This window comes from Aptenodytes forsteri, unplaced genomic scaffold (assembly GCF_000699145.1).
Source record: "Aptenodytes forsteri isolate BGI_AS27 unplaced genomic scaffold, ASM69914v1 Scaffold282, whole genome shotgun sequence".
In the NCBI taxonomy this organism is placed as follows: Eukaryota; Metazoa; Chordata; class Aves; order Sphenisciformes; family Spheniscidae; genus Aptenodytes; species Aptenodytes forsteri.
This window is the reverse complement of record NW_008794089.1, coordinates 4,687,159-4,709,424: the sequence shown is the minus strand read 5'-3', so window position 1 is coordinate 4,709,424 and position 22,266 is coordinate 4,687,159. Positions and strand designations below refer to the sequence as shown.

At 36.5% G+C, this 22,266-nt stretch overlaps 1 protein-coding gene across 1 annotated transcript in view; it reads right to left on the bottom strand.

Moving 5' to 3' along the window:
* CUL1 (cullin 1) overlaps window positions 1-22,266 on the bottom strand; it is a 51,240-nt gene that overhangs the window by 18,725 nt on the left and 10,249 nt on the right. The window contains exons 2-8 of the mRNA XM_009274942.2: window positions 20,057-20,349; window positions 8,729-8,903; window positions 7,354-7,521; window positions 6,253-6,303; window positions 5,108-5,198; window positions 4,241-4,404; window positions 240-402 (exon numbers count right to left, since the gene is read on the bottom strand). Coding sequence (XP_009273217.1) covers window positions 240-402; window positions 4,241-4,404; window positions 5,108-5,198; window positions 6,253-6,303; window positions 7,354-7,521; window positions 8,729-8,903; window positions 20,057-20,196 — 952 coding nt within the window. The 5' untranslated portion in view covers window positions 20,197-20,349. The remainder of the gene's footprint in view (window positions 1-239; window positions 403-4,240; window positions 4,405-5,107; window positions 5,199-6,252; window positions 6,304-7,353; window positions 7,522-8,728; window positions 8,904-20,056; window positions 20,350-22,266) is intronic.

The following is a 22,266-nucleotide window of genomic DNA, read 5'->3' as shown; positions in this document are numbered from 1 at the left end:
AGAGAAATCAAAATTAGTACTGTTTTGCCTTAATATTTGGGATCGGAATAGGCTTCTTGAGGCAATATCCTCAGCCATCCCAATTTAATCAAAAGCTGCTTGTCAATCAGTTTAGTGTCTATCTTCTCTCTTAATCTAATTCCTGAACAAATCACATTTCGCTATCACCAGAATTTAACATTATTCATAAATCATCAGGGAGGAGCTCTAAGCCTAAACCAATGTTTGAATCTCCTTACCTTCATTTTTGTCAGCATCCAACAAATTCTGAAACTCTGTATGAAATATCTCCAGGTGTTTTTCAATAAGTACTTGCTCACATTTTCGTGCTAACTCATCTTGTGTGCTCTCATGGAGATATACCTGAACTCTACGCTGTTCCTCAAGAAGGCGAGCTTCAGCCTACAGAACAGAGAGATAAACATGAAACCTGTACGGAAGGCAGAACAGAAATCCAACAGCAGAAAACAGATGACTATTTAGTATATTCATCTACAAAACGACAACAACAAAATCAAACCTCTCACTAATGAGGTGTTATGGTCCACCTACTTAAGCAGTTATTTTTCTGGGAATCATAATATACATATGGAATTGATGTTTATGTTGATGATAATATTATATACTGTTTAAATGGGGGGTAGAATCACAGCAAGATTGTTTTCCTGTTGCTTCTGAATAAGAAGTTTACATATGGAAATCTGCTGTCAGAAAAAGAGAAAGCTGCTGACATGAGATGCTGGCAGTTTTAGCATCAGCAAGCTCTCCAGCTACAGAGGTAGTTTTGTTTAAGACAAACATGAATATATTTCACGCCTCCGCAAAACTAAAAGGCAGAAAACTACAATTTAACAGTATGTCCATGACAAATTTATTTGAATGTTCTCATCTATATTCTTACACAGAAAAGCTTCCCAATAATCTACAATCATCTAAATTATACTAGCATTTAATTTGGCATATGAAATGCTACATATGCGTATCTTCCCGGCAAACCAAAATTCTAAATGTCACTCGAGGAACAGTACTTACGCCAGAATGTAAAACTGAAGTTGTTCGTATAACAATTACCTCTATTTTGTTTGCAAGAGTGTTAAAGATTCGCTTTACAAGCCATCTGTAATTGCAGCATATTATTAGGGATAAAGTGCATATGTCCCCTTATCAGTCCAAATTATTTAAATTCGTAACGCCACCAAGAGAAGAAAATTAAATTAATGCATTTTCCTAGTACTTCAGAATACTGATTAAGCATGAAAGATCATATTATGGACAACAACAACAACAAAGAACAATTTCACTGCAAGTACACTGCATCATACACAGATGGCTTTAAATAATCTCTGCCACTGTTAGCTTCACTCATTTCTGTAATAATTTTGCACTTAGCTCTTGTGAAGTGGTCCTGGATTATGGTCTCCTAGAGTTAAAGCAGTACAGCTCAAAAAAGTTCATGCTTCAGAGTACTTGCCAGTTTCTTACCAGTAAGGAATAACAATTGACTTCCTTAATGACAGCAAATAGCAGCAAATCTTTCTGATGAACACTGGAAACTGGAATCAGACTAGTAAGACTACTTATCTTACGTTTAACCCATTCTGTATTTCTGAAGTTCAGGAAATTCTGCCACTTCTAATGCTGCTTCTTAAAATATCCTTAGGCCTTCACTTTTAAAGTTAACAGTCAACTCTCACTTTGAGCTCCTTTATGAAAATAAACATTCACTCTGACTTCAAATTTGCTTATACTCTCTCACTTTTTGTGTTCTCATAATTCTGTTTTCCTTTTAAAGTCATATTTCAGAAACAAGGGAAAAATAATTAGTTCACACAACAGTATCTTTGGCTGTTTTAATTTTAAAGATCAAAAGTTCAGTTTGAGACTATTTCAAGGAACAGTCTTAAGATATACTGACCTTTTTCCCTACAGCACATCAGGCCATGCCAGCTTTACTCATGAGTTCTGGCCTGAGAAGAAAAAGTCACAATCCTTCTAAACTCAGTAAGTCTGCCTGTATAACTACATACTCATATCCTAATTCTAATTAAGATTTCTACAAGAAACAACCAGAATTCTACTGTATCATGGTAACACTGATATTATGTTGGTGTGCACTAAGGTACTCCAACAGGTCTCCTTTTGTTTTTATTTTGTGGTGCTATTTATCCCCAATTAGAACTCAATGCACAGTGCTTCAGTGAGAAAGTGAAGTAAGCGTACTAATAGCAGATATCTTTGTTCGTAGTTCATACTTCCAACATGACTTTTAAGATCTTCTTACCGCGAGTATGCCACGTGACTGCTAGACAACTTGCAGCTTTTCACATCAGTCTCATTTAAGGTGTTTCATAACAGGAAAGAACCCTAATTCTAGCAATACCTGAGTAATAATTATGGGGAGTACTACTCTGTTCCAGGCATTTAAGTGGCATGCAAGATTACAATACCCAAACCGAAAAAAATAATTAAGAAGTTTACAAAACTGCCTTGTCCCGTTTAAGTAAAAAAATATTAAGCATTCCTTATGCATAATGAAGTAAGATAAAACTGAAGGACAAACCTATCTGAATTTTAAATTAATAGTTCTGAAAACTTGCATGACCTCTCTTGATCTCTCCAGCAGAGCATGCAGACTAGAGAGATTAGACAATTTGTTCCAGTGAACTAGCTTTTAGCTTCAATTCATGTTTCCCCTTTCTGTTAGGTCATATCCCTTGGTTTGTATCATTGTGCAAGCTCTGATCATATTTACTGTAGAGTTTAATACACATCTTTTTCACTTTCATCAGTTAAATCCCAGGAAATGAGTAATGAAAACAGTTTCTTGTTCAGTTTGATTTCAATGTATGCGCATTATCTGTAAGGAGATGCCGAACAGCCCAAATAGCTTGTGTATATCTCTAGTATATGAATTTGAGCAGAGACTTAAGGCTACACACTTTCTTGCTCAAGATTTCCCCTGCCTTCTGCTAGCTTTGTATGTGTTTTCAGCTTCAACACCAGCTTCGAGCAAAGCGAGTTGCTCTTTTGTGGATTTTTGAAGTTTTGAAGATTGTTTAGGTCTGGTAAGTTCTTTCTACTTGTTATTAATCTCTAGTTCTTGAAATAGCAATGACCTTCAGACAGCTTTTTACTGTCCCATACCAAGGAAGCCTGGATGAGTCAGTCATTCAGGTTATGAATGACTGAAATTCCCGTACTCTGTTTTTATGTATTTTAGGATGAAAATAAAGACAAGAAATTGAAAGGGAAGTAGCAAAAATCATTAATTCAACAACAACAGAAAAGTAAACATAGGTAGGTCTGGGAACTACCGGGCAACTACCCCAATGCACTAAAAGCAGGATTCGTTTTACTGTATTATTTCTAGGACTTCCTCCCTCCCCCTTTTTTTAGGGGTAAAACATTGACTTTAATGCCAAGACTCAGACAGGAGTGTTCTGTGGCAAGAGTTACACAAAAGAAACACAAAGACACTGCAGGGAGGGATGTGTATCTGTATATTACATACTCAGAAAGCTCTCTTTTTTTAAATTAAACTGAAAGGGAAAAAACAAGCAGCAATTCAGGAAGTGAGGAAACATGCCGAGAAAAATATATAAAGCAGCACCTGTCCAAGATGGAAGATGACCTATCTATTTCACATTCAGTAAGACTGACCCAATAACCAGGCTAGAAATAGTCAATGTTTATCCAGCTTGCCCTTAATTGCCGTTTCTGGGATCCCCCAAACCAGAGGCTATCTAAGAATCTAAATCTGGCCTCTGTTGATCAGAAGTATTGTGTAGAGTTCATGACATCAAAATATTCTGAGAGAATTAAAGCTAATTGTTTATCTACTACCTTGGTGAGCTTGCTCAGGAAGAGATTTCAATAAATGTGCCAACACACAGTTCCTTGTATAGGAACAGTAAACTTGTAGGTCTAAAGCAGAATGACTATTTTGGTGTCTTGAAGTCTAACAGAATCTCAATTTATTTTAACATTCTCTTCCATTTTGCCCATTAAGAAAGCTTTGAACTTTCATTGTACTTACTGAAATACACTAAGGAGACAAACTTCAGACCAGATAAACATAAAAGCAAATCACCACAGGGAAAAAGAGCTAATTGTTTTCAATCAATTTCAAAATAATCAGCATTTTAAGAAACTGATAACAAAAGCCAAGAATTTGTATTACTTTACCTCTAAAAAATATCTGTATCCAGAAAATAATCACAAAGCTCATTTAATAACTTACCTTCTTCATGTATTCTGTGACTGGGTTCTGTTGCAAGAATTCAGTACTTTCTCGTGTATAAAATCTCTCTGTGTCAGCAAGACACTGAGATTCAAAGGATTCTTTATAGACAGTTAGTGTAGGTCCTTTTGCAAATGCATCATCTTCATTCAGCCCCAGCTCCACTACAAAAAAGAAAAAAAGAGCAAGTAATGACAAAATTGTCTTTTATGACAAATATTGCAAATAAACAGGCCCCTCCTTTCTAACTTACATGAAGGTAATCAATTGGGACAGTATCAGCACAACTTCTTAAAACTTTTAAAAGTATAAATTTATTTGGCATTTAAAAAATAAGCAGCACAAGACATTACTCCTGTAAACTGCACTTCTTGATACATTACAAAATGGATGATAGGGTTTAGAAAACTTCACTATCTCAAAAGCTAGTTCAAATTCCCCTTCCATTTTTTCCTCTTAAGAGTTCCAAATTATATGCATATATGATTTTTATTAATGAAACTGGTCATTAATGTGCATGGCAAAACTCTGTTTCATGCAAATGGAAAAAAACAATCCCACTCCACTTTGTAAACTACTATGCTTCCCCCAATCCAGATTTAGCTCCTACATAAGTGATTTGTAAACAATGAACTCTCTTGTCTATCAGTTGCACTTTCAAGCTTTACAAATATGGTATAACGAACTGTAATTGCATCAAGTGTCTCTACAAACATGAAGTTAAACAATATATAACTGCGTTTATTTTACTGTAAAAATCTTTACTGGACATCCAAGGAGGTGGGATGCTACTTCTGGGCTCTGATAGGGGATATATATTTATTTATTTTTAAGAGAGTAATAAAACCTTAAAGAAATCTCATTTACCATAAGATTGTACAACTCCACTGATCAGCCTTGTATTGATAGTTTCACCATTTCTTTCCTTTTCAATCAATTTCAACACAGCATTTGTTACCTTAGAAAACAGGGATTAAATGTAAGTCAAGCACAGAGAAAGCACAGTATTTAATCAGGAGTGTATTCCTATATTCAAGATAAATCAAGCCCCTTGAGAACAAAATTTAAGGACACCTGAACATATAAAATTCCTACAGACATCACAGAGTATGCTACACCTTTAATTTCTACAAGGTAATTACAGTCCGATTAGTGGTGAGCTGTAAAAGGGTATGAAAGTGCTTCGTTTGGTTTTTGTGTTTTTTTGTTTTTTTTTTTTTTTTAATTTCAAAAAGCACCTTCTAAACCAAACTTCTCTTTGTTTTATACCTGAAATATAAGAAAACTTTGCAGTAAAAGCTGAACTAACCACCTGTACTTTACACAAAGAAAGCTACTGGCTTATGCTGATAAATAATGTGTTGCAACTGCTGTTCCTCTAAACTGAAATCTAGTGAATATTTTCATAATATAATACAGTCTGTTCATCATGAAGTACTGGTAAATAAGGGTGAAATCAACATACATAAATATAATATTTCATTGTGATGGAATGTCTTGTTTTATATGGTGCTGATTCACTAATTAAAAATATTTGGTTGACCTGAATCTCCCAGGGATCAGTGCAAATTTAAAGATTCACAGTAACATTAGAAGAGACCAAAATCCCAAGCCTGTCACTATCTGTTCTCACACAATCTTGACTCTCAAACCTTAAGACATGACCATCAGCCTGTACTCCTGCCTGGCTTGGAAACAGCTGAAGTTGTTACTTCATTTAAGACAAGTGCCCTTAATTTTTTTTTTTTTTTTTTTTTTACAAAAGGCAAGGGTCCTCTCAGCAAAGAGATAACAGAACAGTCTTGGTATCAAGGTTCAACCACACAAACAGAGAAAGGCCCATTCCCCCCAAATATTTATCTTTTTAACATCACAAAGGAGAAGCAGAAGGGTCTTTTTATTTTCTGGGTCTGCCACCCCTCCATCCTCCAAATTCTCCTTGAAACAGTTACTGACAATATATAAAATTAACCCTATAAAATAACACTGTAGTTTTTTATATATATATATACCTGCTTATTTAATGGCCTGAATAAGCAGTCTCTCCAGGTCACCAAGGCAAGCTAGAAGCAAAGGAAGGAAGATGAAAGATGGAATAAAGAAAATATTTTTATATATACACATATACATGCAGGATAACTTCTTAAGGAAAGCTGATGTAGTATGCTAAATAATCAGAACTTTTAAAATTATTATATTTTGGCATACACATTTCTCATGCAACAAGACTGTTTCACAATAAAATTACCATTTGCTTTATTACTAACTCTACCTGAGATGTCCCCTTTTCTGACAGTGATCCACTGCCAACTCTGAAAACTAACAAAACCCTGCAAGTTACTTTGACAACATACAGCTTTTTTTTGTTGGCAATTTTCAGGCTGACACAGTCCCTTAGCATTAGGCTAGTGAAGTTAAGAGGGAAGGAAGTAAGGATACCAACTGTTTTTCTAGCATATGCAAAGTTATTTTAGTGAAGCAGTAAAATAACACATCACTTTCCTAATGCTTCACCTGCTTTATCCTTTATAAAAAAACCCATACTTTAGTTATCTGAGATACAGAACTTCTGCTATGTTCTTCCCTTGTTTATATTACTTTACATTACAAAAAATTTATCAAGATCACATATCAGTCTTTCAGAACTGTACCAAAATAACTTATATTACAAACCAAATGTTGACTGAATCTTAGCAGCTTGGATGCTAAAAAATTTGTAGAGATGTATTGAAGTCAAGAGAAAAAAAATGCAATTTACTTCTCCATTCTATATTTGAAACACTTGACTGAATTCTAAGTGGAATGACAAGGTCACGCTGATGCACACAGATAACGGTATAAGCAGCAAATAGTCAGAAACAGACAACCCTCAACAGTCTAATACTGGTAGTCCCAATACGTACAAGGCAGATTGAACACCTCACAGGTTTAGACCCAGGGAATTTTTACAGATATACTGGGGTGGGAGTACGGGAAGGGGGGAGATTTCCACTTTGTCCACTTCTTCAAAACTTCTATGAACTTCATACAAGTTTCAAGGAGCGATCTGCAGGATGATAATGCAAACATGACAGATGGAACGGATAAGTCACTCACTTCAAAAAGCTACTTACCGAATAAATTTCATATATTCCTTTACGACCTTCATCGCACTCACGACGAACCCAATGTCGATTGAGGTAGGCACATATCCCATTCAATACTTTGCTTGAAAACCTATAATCTTCCCACTGTTGAGTGTAGAATTTCAGCACGCTCTCATCCATCAAATCTTCACCATCCTGAAATAACAAAAGTTTGCCAGTACTTTTGGGTAATTTTAAGGTACAAACAAGATATATGAGGGTGTACAAATTGACTGTGTAATACATCTACACCATGCAATGTATTTATAGGAAACAGTGCTAATACAGGTACTTCTACATTAATAAAGCACAAGGCCTGTATGAGATTTAGAAATTAGAACACTGGTAAAAAAAAAAAAAAAATGCACAGCATAGACAAAGCTCCAGAAGACACTCCCGTCCCTCCTGTGAGAGAGAGCAAGATGGCACCATGTTAGAAACAGATAGCGACACTGATGAGTGTGCTGGGTAAAACATGCCAGTGCAATGGTAATGCATTCAACGTGACAATCTCCATAAAATACACCACCCACTCCCACTGCTGCTACTTGTGGAGCTGAAACGAGTGAGTGTGGATGCGGTCTTCTCCAGGACCCTGTCAGGTAGCAAATGGAACCCCGTATTCTTGGAAATGGGTATGGCATCATATTTGTTTTTGTTACAGAAAAAAAGAAGATAAAGTTGTAACACATGGAAGTTCAAGTATCTTTCCAAACTGGACCACTAGAGCTTGAATGGAGAAGGGAATAAAAACAGGAGTGCATTCTGGATAAGACCTCAGACACCTTTATGCAGCTTCATAAATTAATTACACAGTAGACTTGATAGGACACCAAGAATTCTTTTATTATTGCTCAAAACTAAAATCCCAAAAGTTAAAAGCATAGACCCTTTCTAAAAATAACTAGGAACCATTCTCTTACAAAGCAGTCCAATATCCTGCTCTATTAGTAGTTTATTTATTAAATTAAATTAATGGCTACCATCAGGCATTTTCAACATTTCAGGCAACCATTTTTTCAGCATTACTAATATGCTGGTTAATTGGTTAGAAAGTCTAGCCATTCTTGTTCAAGATACAGGACAGCTTAAGATGGCATATAAATGTTACTTCTACAAAACACAGAAATGCCGCTTTGGCTTGAAGAGGAAAAGCAGCTAACAGGTACACTTAGCGACTGATCTATGCCTGAAGTAAAGCCTACAGAAGTTTCTAACAGCTAATGGAGACAAAAGCAAATTTCAAGATCATTCAATTTACTTCCAGTGGCTGTATACACCTCTAGGTTTGTTGATACAAGCTTTTCTCAACCCAGCCCATATTACTAATACAAATCCAGATTGATCTAATGTCCCATCTTACCTTCAAGAGATTTGTCAAGTAGTTCTTCAGAAATTCTTTTAGCCGTTTGTACAATTCCAAGCCAACAAACTGAGCACCTCCAGGTGTCTGGCCCTTTTTTGATTTAGAAGGAGGTACTCCAGCTCCCCGTGCTTGATTAGACTGGTGTACACTAGTACAGTAGTTATAAACATGACTGACAGGAAAGTTAAGGAATATGTATGTGCCAGTATGAGACATTAAAAATACAATGGATAACAATGTTAATTTCAATAAGCTACTTTTATATGACCATAAGTTACTTAATCATAATACATTACAAGATGCACTAGCCCACAAAATCAAACCAAAGCTACGAGAATGAAGTAATTTTCACCAGAATTATCTGCAGCAGAAATGTCAGACTGCACTGCAAATACTGATGCCAACATTAAATTTACCTAACACCTACTTAGCAAGACCACCAAGAAAACAAAGCAGTGGAATTTGCTGATAAGATTATTTTCAAGGTTTAAATGGCATTTATTTGATGTATTATATTGGCCTTCTACAAATACATAAGCTTTCATTTGAACAGGAAATTTCAACACTAGCCTCAAGCAACGTTCAGTTGTTGAAAACACAGAGGGTAATATTTTTGCTTTCTTTCAAACACACTCCTTTATAAAAGATTTGGCCAGTTAACACTGGCAGACAGGGAACAAACCTAGAAAGCAGTAATAGTGAGATACACACACTCAAATGCACACCATAAGAGAACTTTACGATGAGATTCACTGAAATCGATTTTAGGCTACAAGGATAATCCCAACGCTTAAGTATGCGGTAGCAATAATTTTTCCTCTCATACTAATACAGCCCGCAAGACTTGCTGTATCTGTTAACATAACATTTCAAGAAGACATTCTGTTTTCTGATCTAAAACATTCAAATAATCAGAATTCTTCCAAAGTAATACGTGGAAGTCACATTGCTTGAAACATTTCAAATAAGAAAGCATCCTGAAAGAAACTGCACTCCACAAACAAGGAAAATAAACTAGTTTGGTAGCACTCAAATTCAACTTGATGAGGACTCAGATCTGACAATAAAAATTACCCTAATGACTCACCCGGCAAACAATTAGCCAACAGAAGCGAAGCTACTGAGCACTCACGCTTCTACTGACAGTCCTAGGGCAGGCTTTTGAGTCACATCCCTTGTTAGAGAACACGGCATTAAGCAATCCAGAAGGTCTAATTTGGTTTAACTTGTGTTTTAACTAATGGGCCGAGCTTTAACCACCAGACAGGCTTCCTCCACAGTATGCCATATATTTGGAAATTAATACGTTGCTGAGATTTACGTTTTATCTTTTCCTTCAGAAAGCCCAGCACAATATAATGGAAGACATCAGCACAATTAAATACCAAGAAAATTATAAACCCCAAATATATGATGCATTACAGTCATTATGAACAGACTTGCTTCTAGTATTTAAACAGTAAAGCTCAAGCAGAAAAATCTCTTAAAATACCCAGTTAACTCCCTTGTAACTACTTTTAAAAAAAAAAACCTTCACAGACAAATCATATCCTTAAGCTGGGTTTAAGGATCAGAGTATCCTGCAAGCCACTAGGAAAGAGGCTCATGGTCTTGGTGTCAAACTGAAAGGAAAGCCTGCTCACGGTCTATACTCATGTACTTGTTAAGAAAGTCATCACATTCTGTCCAAAAAAGTAAGGCTCTTAGGCTCTTTGCCTAAGAGTAACCCTTTCTGAAAACATACAGCATACATTTATTTCTTACCTGTTACCTCATCCAGGTGCCAAATAATTAGATTTCCCATGACATCAACCAATAACATAAAACCTTCATTTGTGCTTAGCAACTGAACTTTTATCAGCCTCTTATCTCTATCAGCCACTTATTTCCTGGACATTAATTATTTCTTCCAGCTCCTAGTCATTTGTTTGTTCAACTTTCTGGCACTGTTGCTACTTTTACCATCTATGCTTCGATTTCAGAATTCCCTGTTCAAGGGAGGAAGGCCACACAGCATAACAATTTTTCTCTAGATACAAAACTTACTTTCTTTTCACAAACAAGAAAAGCAGGGCTTACCTCACAGTTTAACTTCAAAATAGTTAATATAAGGTCCTCTGAACTGTGTATGGAAAGTCTCTCCATCGTGATACAAGAAATTTAGGGCTGATTCATAAATACCCAGTTGGCAGTCTTGCCTCCTTCTTCCCCTAACTATCCTATCCCAAGTGGCTTTGAGCAAGCCTAGAAATATAAGGATTGTCCAGACGACGGGTAATTCTTGCAGTTTTGTGAATACTGCCTGATGAAAATATTCTTTCTGTTCTTCTCCAAGAATAATCACAACAGCCTTCAGAAAAATAGAAGACAAAGGTTAGAAGACATAAGCCTTTTTCTAACCCCATACATTCTACTATTAAAACCAGGATTCCTTGTAAAGTAAACATTGAGAGAGACTGAGACCTTTTGTCCATGCCTAACAGTAATCACCTCAGAGCTGGAGTAAAAATACACCAGTAATGCCCCTCTTTACTCGTTATTCTGGCTTGAGACTTGCTAGCCAAAGTGTCCAAGACAGCACTTTTGAAATGCTCTAGTTTAGTTGTTCTATGCAAGTCAAACTGAAGTTAGTTTGCCTGTGCAGAAGGCAGTTTGTAAGTGTAAATAACTCTTTGACATATTATACATAAAAGAATGCTCTCTCACACTTTGTTTACAATCTGTGTCCCCATCTGCTAAAGCCAACCACTGACAGAAAGACTGACATATTCAAAACAAAATCAGACTTGCACTGCTTACAACGAAGTACATGACAGCCCATCTGAGAATCACAAGGGGAATGCTATGAAAAGAATTCTTGGTTGCTAACTAATCCCCTCAACTGCTTCGTACACTGGAAGCCATATACATATCCAAACAGCTATTAGGAAACATTTCTGTGGGTGTTTGCACAATTCTGCATAGCAATTCGCATACTACAACAAGCAGAGAAGTTAAATTCATCAATAGAATAGTTTGTACCACAGTAAAGCTGAACTGCTCCCCAAGCTTCTGGCTGCTGAACTTCAGATTTGGCCCAGCAAACAGACAAACCATCTACAGGAGGAACAGATCGAGATGAATCTCCTCTAACTTCTACACCTTCCTTACAGTTAAGGAGAAATTACATTTACTTATCTAAATTAAAATTTGAGGTAGAAGACTGCAAGGAAGTTTATAAATTGATTCAGCATTGTGCTGTTTAAGATGAAAAATCTTTTTCAGAACTTTATTCTTCTCTGAAACTCTTCAAAAGGGGATACAAGAAGCAGCCAAAGACAAATTAATTTTACCACCTTTGTCTTCAATATAATTTACACTGCTTTTGACAACCTTGACTTCGTTTCTAAAGCTGGGCAGTGCAAAGGAAAAAAAAAAAAACATTCCCACGCTGCTACACCGTAATGAATTTATGGTCTTGTAGGAGATCATTTCCACTGAAGGAAATGATCCTGACACACAACCCACCTGGAGGGCTTACTTGCCACCTGCTTTTCCAGTAGCATAGGAGTTCATGTAGGCAACCAGTGATTTGGACTGGGGAAGTGACTGCCGCTGTTGTCAACTAACTGTTGTCCCTCTTCCCAGATCCTTTGCTGAGCAGATCTGAACTTCTGTGTCCACACAGAGGAAGTGAAACAGACTCTTTCAGTAGTAGTGCACATACTTTTTGAGCAAGTACGCCATCAAAACACAAGGTTGAGCGTGCCACGGCCACCTCTAATCTACCCTCTGCCCCAGCAAGTACCAAAACACTCCATACAGCATTTTTTTCCTCTGGGAGTAAGTGCAAACAGAAATTATGTGAGACAAGTATCATTTTTGTAATTCAACACACAACAGGAAAACGCTCAGATTTTACACTGATGGGTGCAAATTACTCAGTTTCGCATGAGTCCCTAATCTTAAATTTTTTATAATACAACAGTTCTGCTGAGGTAATAACGGATTCCCCTTTCAGCAGCACAACTGGGTCCCCACAGTTTTTCCATTTTGCTATGAAAAATTAACAGAACTGGAGTAAGTCTGCTTGAGGAACAGATATGTAAAATTAAAAGGAACTGAAAGGGAAGCAGAATTAATACAACGTAGCACAAAACTATAGGGCAGAGAGAAGCAACAACAAGGTTACTGAAAAGGAGGAAGCATGCAACTACAACAAGAAAAGCTGAACAACTCTCTAACCAGAATTTCTCTCTCATTACTTCCAGTCTCTTTATTATAAAGATCAATTTTAGTCAGAAATTCACTATTTCATAGATCTAAAGCAGTAATTAACTCTATGCTGAGTGCTCTGTCACCTCAACAGCTAGCTTACAGGAACAAGTTGAAATTAGTTCCACTTTTGCCAAAAATTTTTGTTTTCGTAGATTACACCAAAGGCATACAAGAACAACATATACAAAGTTACTGGAAATATTGGTCAGAAAATTGCTAGGAAAGATTATGGAAGTTCTGTATTCTTGTAAAACCACTTCTAATACAAGCAACACAGCTTACTATATTTACTAGAGAACAACTTTACATATTTTCTTCAAAATTATTAAAGCCATTTCATCTCCTGCGTGTCCAGAAGATTAGGCTGTGCGAACCTCACAAAACCACCTCATGCATAAGTAAAGCTGCTAAGAGAAGTGGACATGCCTATGTGATTTTAACATTTCATGAGTGAAACAGATGAAGGAATTTTGCACAAGTTTTTGAAATGATGAGGTTGCCAAAAATCAATCACTTTCTAGAACATGTGCTTTAAACACCCACTTCAGCTTTGTGAGGAGCAGCAGTAAAACAAAAAACCCCAGAAACCTTCATTCTTTTCAGGGAGGTATCAGCAAGAGCCTATTTTAAGTACCTTGAGTTTGTCATCCAGTAAGGAAGGGTTACAGGTAACCCACAAAGCAGTTCAAAGAAAACAAACAAAAAAATAAAGACCCTGCCCCCAACCCCACACATTCTCCATTTGTGTTTCAATACACTTTTATCCTAAGATCAATTACACATTTAAGTCTTTAGATCAGATACCACTGCACTGTTAAACCATCCCCTTTTTAGTCAGGGAAGAACTGAGGCAGAGACTGAAGGAGCTATTACAGCATCAGCCACGCAGCTGCTATGAAAATCCAGGCATAACCGAGCTCAGACAAGTTTCTGCAAGTCTGAGATCTGAGAAACTTCTAGCAAAAGCCATCTGAAGACTAATAGATAACTTCTTGTTTCCCTCTTCGTGGCATAAACTCAAAAGAGTCACAGAGAAGCACTGAGTTACAAGGAAAACACAAATTTTCAAAGCCAAATGCATATACGAAGTGTACAGTCTTTATGCCAGGAAGTGTAAGAACCACTTGCTTTGAAGTTTAAAGTTCTTTGCATTGACAGAAGTTGGTTTTGTACAGAATATTCTTGGTTACTATTAAAAGCAAGTAGAACAGCAAGCAATCATTGTGGAGAACAACATAAAAAAAGGAACTGATCACACTAATATAAACATGTTCTGCACTTCTTTCAAACCAAAGCAGCACTTTTAATAAACATACAGAAAACCATACAATAATACCTACCTTTCCATGCAAGGAAAAGTGTATTATATACCCTTCGAACACAAATACATTTACTTCTACCTTCACATTCCACACAAGCCCTAACTGGTACATGAGAAACGCTACGAAATATCATATTGAATATAAGCAGGATTAATACCAGCAGACAGCGGAGGCTGCTTTGATGTATCCAGAGTGACCTTGACCAATTTGACATTAAAGTGAAACAATAGCTTGGAGTGAGAGAATCTCAAGAGAAAGTGGAACAGTTTCTGAGGTTTAAGAAATGCATGCCCTAACACCCCAGTATCTTTTCTGTACAGAAAAAGCATAATAATCTGTTCAGGAAAAAAACAACATACCATGCTGCCTGGTAACAACAGATTCATGTGATCAGAAAAAAAAAAGATTCTCACAGTTTTAATATACATCTGCTGATCCAAAGTCCTACTAAAATACAGGAATTCCAGTGAAAGCCACTAGGACAAGGATTGCAATAGAAGCAACTACAAAAGACCTTGGCAAATGGATGCCAAGAGAAGGGCTTCATGGTTTTGCTTGTGCAACATGTACTACTGGTGCTGAATCTATCCACAGGCAAAAAAATGTTAAATGTATTTATACATTCTATTTTATGAACAGACAGATTACCCTGAGTCATCTGGTATTTTTAAAATGTAAGCATACTACACTCAATTATTTAATGTTTAACATAATCTTTTCCTTTACCACTTGCTAATATCTGAGAAAAAAAATCCCAGCTTATAAAACAGATTACAGTAACCTTTTGTGATGTACAATTACTTACATTTGGTCCAATGTATAATCGGTAACTACCACTTAGTTAAAATAAGTTAACAAAATTGAATCACAATAAGCAAATTTAGAAACAAGGAGAAGATTTTTCATAAAATAATGAAATGTGACAGAACAACCTAACCTTTACCTAACCTTACTTTAAAATACTTAAAGCAATTACTTTTGAAAAGAATTACTGTGGCTAATAACGGAACAATAATAGAAGAAACACATTCGTAAAATCCAATTTATGGGTGTAAGACTCGAGCAAATTTTAAGTCATAGTAAATTCAGCCACTTTACTTCAAAGTTTCACGTAAGAGCTATATGATAATTATGCCAAACACAACTACTCAAATGTATTATAGGAACCGCTGAAATCAACAGTATGATTTTTACGTACCCAACATTAGAAAGACTTTGAAAGCCAATTTGGACATCGCAGATGCACTTTTATAAAACAACCACACCTTCCACAGTACTGCGTACTCATCTTCTTATCAATAAAAAGATTTTAAGGTATCTTAATGTAGATAAAAGCCTTATTTGTTATAAATTAATGGTACTTGGAATCTTTAAACAGTCTTATTTTTCCCAATTGAATTTTCTTTAAATATCAAAACTGGACAAAAAGGTTCCTCTATTCCTTATGGGCATAAATTAACTACACTGCCTAAAAAAATTTCTTAAAGATGCTTCTCAGATTATGTTTTGTAGATCAAGACAGTGAAAGCATGAGTTTATGCCAAAAAAAGTCATTTTGACATTTCAAATAAAAAGTACACACATATGAAATAAAAGCCCACCACTAAGCTTTCCATTCACCAATCACATCTGGAAATTGAGAAGTTGATGTGTGCTTGGAGGAAGAAAGTAAGAATCTCAAAGTTATTCAACTTTTTGTGTAAGCCACTATGAAAAATTATGCTAATTTAATATAGTGTAGTAAAGTTTTCTGATAGTCTAATACCTGGTCTGAGAATCTGCTTAAGATACGTAAAACAAGAAGAGTAACAAAATCCTTTCATTCTCTCCACTGCAGAGTTTAAATCCAAATGCATGTAAATCCCAATTCATCCTCTCACACCATTAGGCCTGAGAAAAATAAATTGCAGACTCACCATATGATTAGTTTAAAAAACGGGCATCATCTTCTGCCAAAAAAAAAGAAAACTAGCACAAGATGTATGAATACTTTATCATTGCCAAATGGAGTTTAAGAAGCGGTGGCCATAAAGAGAAGTGACTTGTAAGTTGAGTAAGAGTAATTCTAGTAAACAAAGTAATAGGTCTTCCACTAACAATTCAAAACAGAAGCTCGCAACTTGCTACATGCAAACACAATTCTCTCTCGGACAGACTAACTGGCAGCTTCCTCCAAATATACTAAATGCCATGGAGAGATATTCTGTATACATTGATACTACAATTTCATTACTCCTTGACTAATTGCAACAAATGGGGTTCCTTTTTTGTTGTTGCAGAACAGCAGCTTGAACTTTTTCCCTTTGCATAAAGTAGAGAGAATTACTTCTGAGTGAACCACCCTCTCAGGTGCAGTGTACCAAAACTTGCTGTTGTCCTCCTGAGTTCCAGGAGTAACTCTTGAGTGACTTTATCACTGCTCTAACATTGACTTTTACAACCCAGTCCTGTTGCTAACAGCCTCCAAACTAATTGCCACTAAAGGAAAAGGAGGGTAATAAGGCCCTTCCCTCACAACATTAGTAATGCTGTTAGGTCTACCATTCCTAGAAATCTAGTTAATCTTATTGACTATTTCTCTTTTCTGCATGAAGTCAATGCTTGGCATGTAATTCTATGCTAGCTTGCAGTACAGCCTGTCACAAGATGTTAGTTACTATTGCAGGAGCTACTAGGTTCTTCATTACTAGAAATAACTTAATTATCCGGGCAATGGACAGAAAAGCATCCAGATAAAGGATTTCATTTTCAAGAATCTCACACATGGGAAAAAAAAACCCAAAACAACAAACCACACACCACCACCACCACCAAAGGCTCGCCTTCCACAGCAAGCACCATTCTAAAGGAATTCTGTTTCTATATGGAAGTTGTAAATTCTCAATAGGAAACACAAAGAACATACCTCAGAAAGTAATTAAAGTACATTAGTACATTGAGCTTCATAATCACATAGGGAGTGGTAAATAAAAATATCACAACTTCTATAAAGGACTGCTCTTCTGATTAGGTGCTTTGGCATAGCTGGCAGGGCAAAAGGAATCACAAAAGTATACGCAGTACGGAAAAACATTTGACGGTCATCTGATCTGACAAAAAATACACCCTGCAATCAGAACCACAAATGAATCTAAATTAGAAAAAGTAGGGATGAGGATCTTGAGAACCACCATTCAGAAACAAGGTTTCTTGGTTCATCTCTTCAGTATTTTCAGAATGAAGAAAAAAAACCACCTTAAGTACAAACTCTGGCCTGTATTTGGAGACTGAATCTAGTGTCTCACAAAAAGAGACACTCTGAACAAAGAAAATGAGCGGAGGTTGGATGGAGGTCCAAACCGTCTGAACTGCGTAACTCTTCCAATTCTTTCGCAGAATAACTTGAACAAGGCACAACAAAAACTTCCACATCTCCAATCAATTCTGACTGAAAATTCAATACCAGACACAGTAAAGGCAGTTTTGCTTGTATGCATGGTTCTCTTCCTCCTCTTATAAATTAGAGAGATGAAATGGAATCCACTTCAGAAGCAATACCCTGACACACAAAAAACAAAAAAAGGGGGAGGGGGAAAGGACAAAAGAGCATGAGGAAATGACTAAACTGTCTGCTGCACAAGATTTCCAAACTGCTGTCATATCCAGCAACCTTGTAAGTAGGGCTGATCTTCAGACCAATTACAGCTGCAGCTGAAACTCATCTGCATCTCTTTTGCCTTCCAAACCAAGCTGTTTGGGAGGCTGAGCCTCCCGAAATAAAAGTCCGTCAATCTACTAGACTTGCTTGTATGCAAAGACTGAGCAAATGTGTTACAGATACTGAAAAAAAGAGTAATCTTTTAAGTACAACTTTTGAACATGTGCATTTGGTATAGGATGCAAAGTGCATTGTTATCTTTGTAGCAGATTAAAAACTCTTTGCCTAACCAGTGTCAAGTATTCTGAGTTACCAGTCTATTAAATTAATCCACAAACGAAAGTCAACCACCAAAATTACCCACTAAATGAATTCACTAATTAAAGTAACAAAAACCATCCTTATTCTTGGACCCAACAACTTCTTGAAGCAGCAACAAGAAGGAAATGACTAGTTAATAGACAACATATCCCTTTTACAGCTTTGTCCCAAGAATATTTGAGAACATCAGAGGGAGGGGAAAAAAGCAAGTGTTTTAACATTATCATTGTAAGAAGTATTTAGTCTTCAGCTGCCCTGCTTGATAGAACTCAAACAGGGATATATTAAAGGCACTCGGAAGAGAAATCTCTCTCAGAGGTTCTACTACATATCAGATTTCTATTAGACATTCAACTTTTGCAGACTTGTTTCATTCAGTCAAGAACAATACTGAACCTAGCACTGCAAAAAATCAGTCATTTTAAGTCTTAGAAAAAGTTCTGACCCTAAACCAAATGTTATTTCATCTTCCCATCACAATTAAAGAAGTATCCTAGAAACACTCAGCAGACTGCTCATGGTTCTTCCCACACCCCCCAGGAGCATGGATTCTGCAGGCACAAGTATGATTACACATCGACTCTGAGATTACACGTACAGGTAACAAACTTTTCTATCTCCTTAGAAAGTCCAGAGAACTACAGATTTAATTGCTTTACAGCCTTCAAGCTCCTCTTTTATAAAAGCTCTGTCTCTTCAAAAAAATTAACACAGACTAAAGTTTGATATGCAATTCCAAATCAGTGCCAACAACAGCTTTAGACGTTAATTTATGTACCAGAACAATAACCTATTTAAAAAAAAACCCTCTAAAAATTGATAAAGAAAAATAGCAGAACTAAAGAAAGATAGGAAATGTATTCAGTCATCATTTCTTCCATCATATGTCTACACACTTTGCTGTACCACCATCTTCTTAAGCAGTGCTTATCCTACTGAGCAATACAAGGTTACAAGAGTGAACACAGAACAACGGATGCAAAACAGAGGTGGTTCCTCAGCAAATCCATTTACATGCCACTTTATAGGTGGAACATAAAAGAAGGATTTCTCACTTTCCAAACAAAGTCTTGAAGTCAAACACTGAAGCTATAATACAGCAACAGGCACATCTCTCCTTCAAATTAGTTATAAAAGATCCTTACGCACTACCTGACAGAAACAAGTTTGCTACAATCTTCCAAATAGTACTACAGCACACACGTACAAGGATGAACACAACCCCCTTTTAGCATCTTATAACAACTCCCAGAATGGGGAGATGCTGGAAAATTTCAATAGCGCTCTCATGCAAGGTAGGAATTCAAGAGAAATCCACTGGGCGCATTCTCACTCCAGCTGGAAAATTATAAAACCAACTCAAGGAGTACAGTACTACTCTGAGGTTGACAAGAGAAAAATTTTCTAGGTAACTGGACATTATTACCAATAAGACCTGCAGCATAATGCCAGAGACTAACATATAAAGGAAAAAATTTTTGTTATTGTGGACTCAAAATTAGTTCTGTTAATAAAATCACTTTAAACATCTGCTCTGTCAAAGATAATAGTAATCAAGCCTGAAATTCAGAAGTAACCATAATTATGAAGACAGTTTTCCAGACAACAGACTGTTCCTGCTTATTTGCCAGTAAGATTAAATAGAAAAGGCTAATCTTCAAAATAAAAATATATTCTTAAAAGCCACTAAGTCAAGTAGTTGTGAAGCAATTTTGAGTTTAGAAAAGTAAAAAGCTATCTCTAATCTACTAATAGTGAAAGTACTAACTGGTTGAGGCATTAGGATACGTGTAGAGTTCCATGTATCTGGATTTTGCCATACTTTGTCTCGTGTAAACCTGTTGAATTCCAGCTCTTAGGTCATCCCATATCTGGTCAAGACCGATCTGTTTAAGTCCATGCGGGTTCTGACTCCTATTAGATGACATTTTGTATTTCCTGTAAAGTCTTCCAGTGCAGCAGCCTGAGATCCGGTTATTCCTCCATCAGAATCACAAGTCAAGTAACATTCTAAACTCAGTTGCAGCAACTCAGTGAGATATTCTTTACATACAAAGAGTGATGCTTCCTGGGAAGATAATCTGCAAAAGGAAAATAAAATATACACGTTATATGACAGTCCAAATTCATTCACACTAGAGAGAGAGATACAAAATTAATGATTTCATTGAAACATTTTCTTTTACACAGATGAGAAATCCATGATGAGATCTGAAATACCAGAACCAAGTAATTTTGCAATTCAACAATCCACTACAAAATGTGACTGTTAGGTGTCCAGATCTGTCCAAAGCCTGTAGGTACTTCAGTCAGTGCTGCTGACAACAAAACCCTAATGCTAATAAGAAAACGTAACAGTAAAAATCTTTCCAAGCAGCAGACACTATCCTACTAAGAAGTGTTTCCTCCCTATACAACAGTAAAACTCCAGTATTTCCAAACAACTCAGGGTTCTGTGGTAACTCATTGTTTAACAAGAATCCTGATGGATATCCAAGGTTAACCAGAAGATGCTAAAAATAACTATTTTTTATTTATTATTTTATTTTTTATGTAACTTCCAGACTTGAGATTCTATTACAGGTAACCTGAAAGTCCAAGGTATTTTGCGAGCAGAGAATTTTTCTATCTGGTAAACGTATGCTTACATTGATTTCTTTGCTAAGTAAATGAACACCACTTCCTTCAATGTCATCTTACCAGCAAGAGAATATGCAGCCAATAATGGTGGGAAGAAAGAACAACTAATGGAGTGCACAGAACAAAGACTGCATGAGTTGTGAATGAAAGAATAAGAAAATAAGAAAATGCACTACTCCCATGAGTGCTTAAGCGTACAAAGTTTGGGAGGTGGTGAAAAGACGGTTATCAATTCATCAGCCTCGTGAAATGACAGAGTAGGAGAACAGTCACCTGCAAAGGACTAGTGAGAATATCGAGCAGAGAAGATCCATTTTTACACAAGTCCTTAAAAATATTTTGCAATTTTAACGTCTCATCCATCGTAGCAATAAAATTAAGAAGACACCCAAAAATTACAAAGGAAGTAACACAATTTAAAAACTTAACCCACAAATAACAGAGTTGTAATAACTCAGGAACAACTTACTCTTACTGCAGCCTTCCAATATAAAAAGGGGGCTTATAAGAAAGATGGAGAAAGACTTTTTACCAGGGACTATAGTGACAATGGGGTTTAAATTGAAAGGGTCAATGGTTTTAAATTGAAAGAGGGCAGATTTAGACTGGATATAAGAAGAAGTTTTTTACAATGAGTGGTGAGACACTGGAACAGGTTGCCCAGAGAAGCTGTGGATGCCCCATCCCTGGACGTGTTCAAGGTCAGGTTGGACAGGGCTTTTAGCAACCTGACCTAGTGCAAGATGTCCCTGCCCACGGCAGGGGGGTTGGACTAGATGACTTTTAGAGGACCCTTCCAGCCCAAACCATTCTGTGATTCTGTAACCTAGAGACCATTCACTGAAATACTCAGAACACAGTGAAACACATGAGGACTTTTTGCCATGCTTCTATAGACAAGAACACAGCTTTATGATAAACCTGTCCTGTAACGGAGCCTGCTGGCCAAGGCTCATATGAACCCTTCCATAATTTCAAGGACAGTATAGGCCAAGACCTGATAAATCCTATTATTTGAGCAGCGGAAAATAAAGATATTCCTTCAGGATCTACAGTATGTCATAGATGCTTGTCACAGCCACTTCTAGGCTATTGCAAGTTCCACTCCAGGTTTCACACTGTTTTAAAGATTAAATATTGTTATACCCTCCCTGACCCCCGCTCAATTATTTGTAGGACTTCTCTACTGCCTTTTGTCCTTGACCCTAAAAAGACCTAAGATAGAGACATTTCTTCAGTTTTTTTAGTCAATGACTCTGTCTTACTGCAGTAACACAGAAATTACCACTCCTCATAGTCCTTTGCTATCCATCACCCATAAGCATTTACATCTCAAGCTTTAAGTAAAAAACACCGAG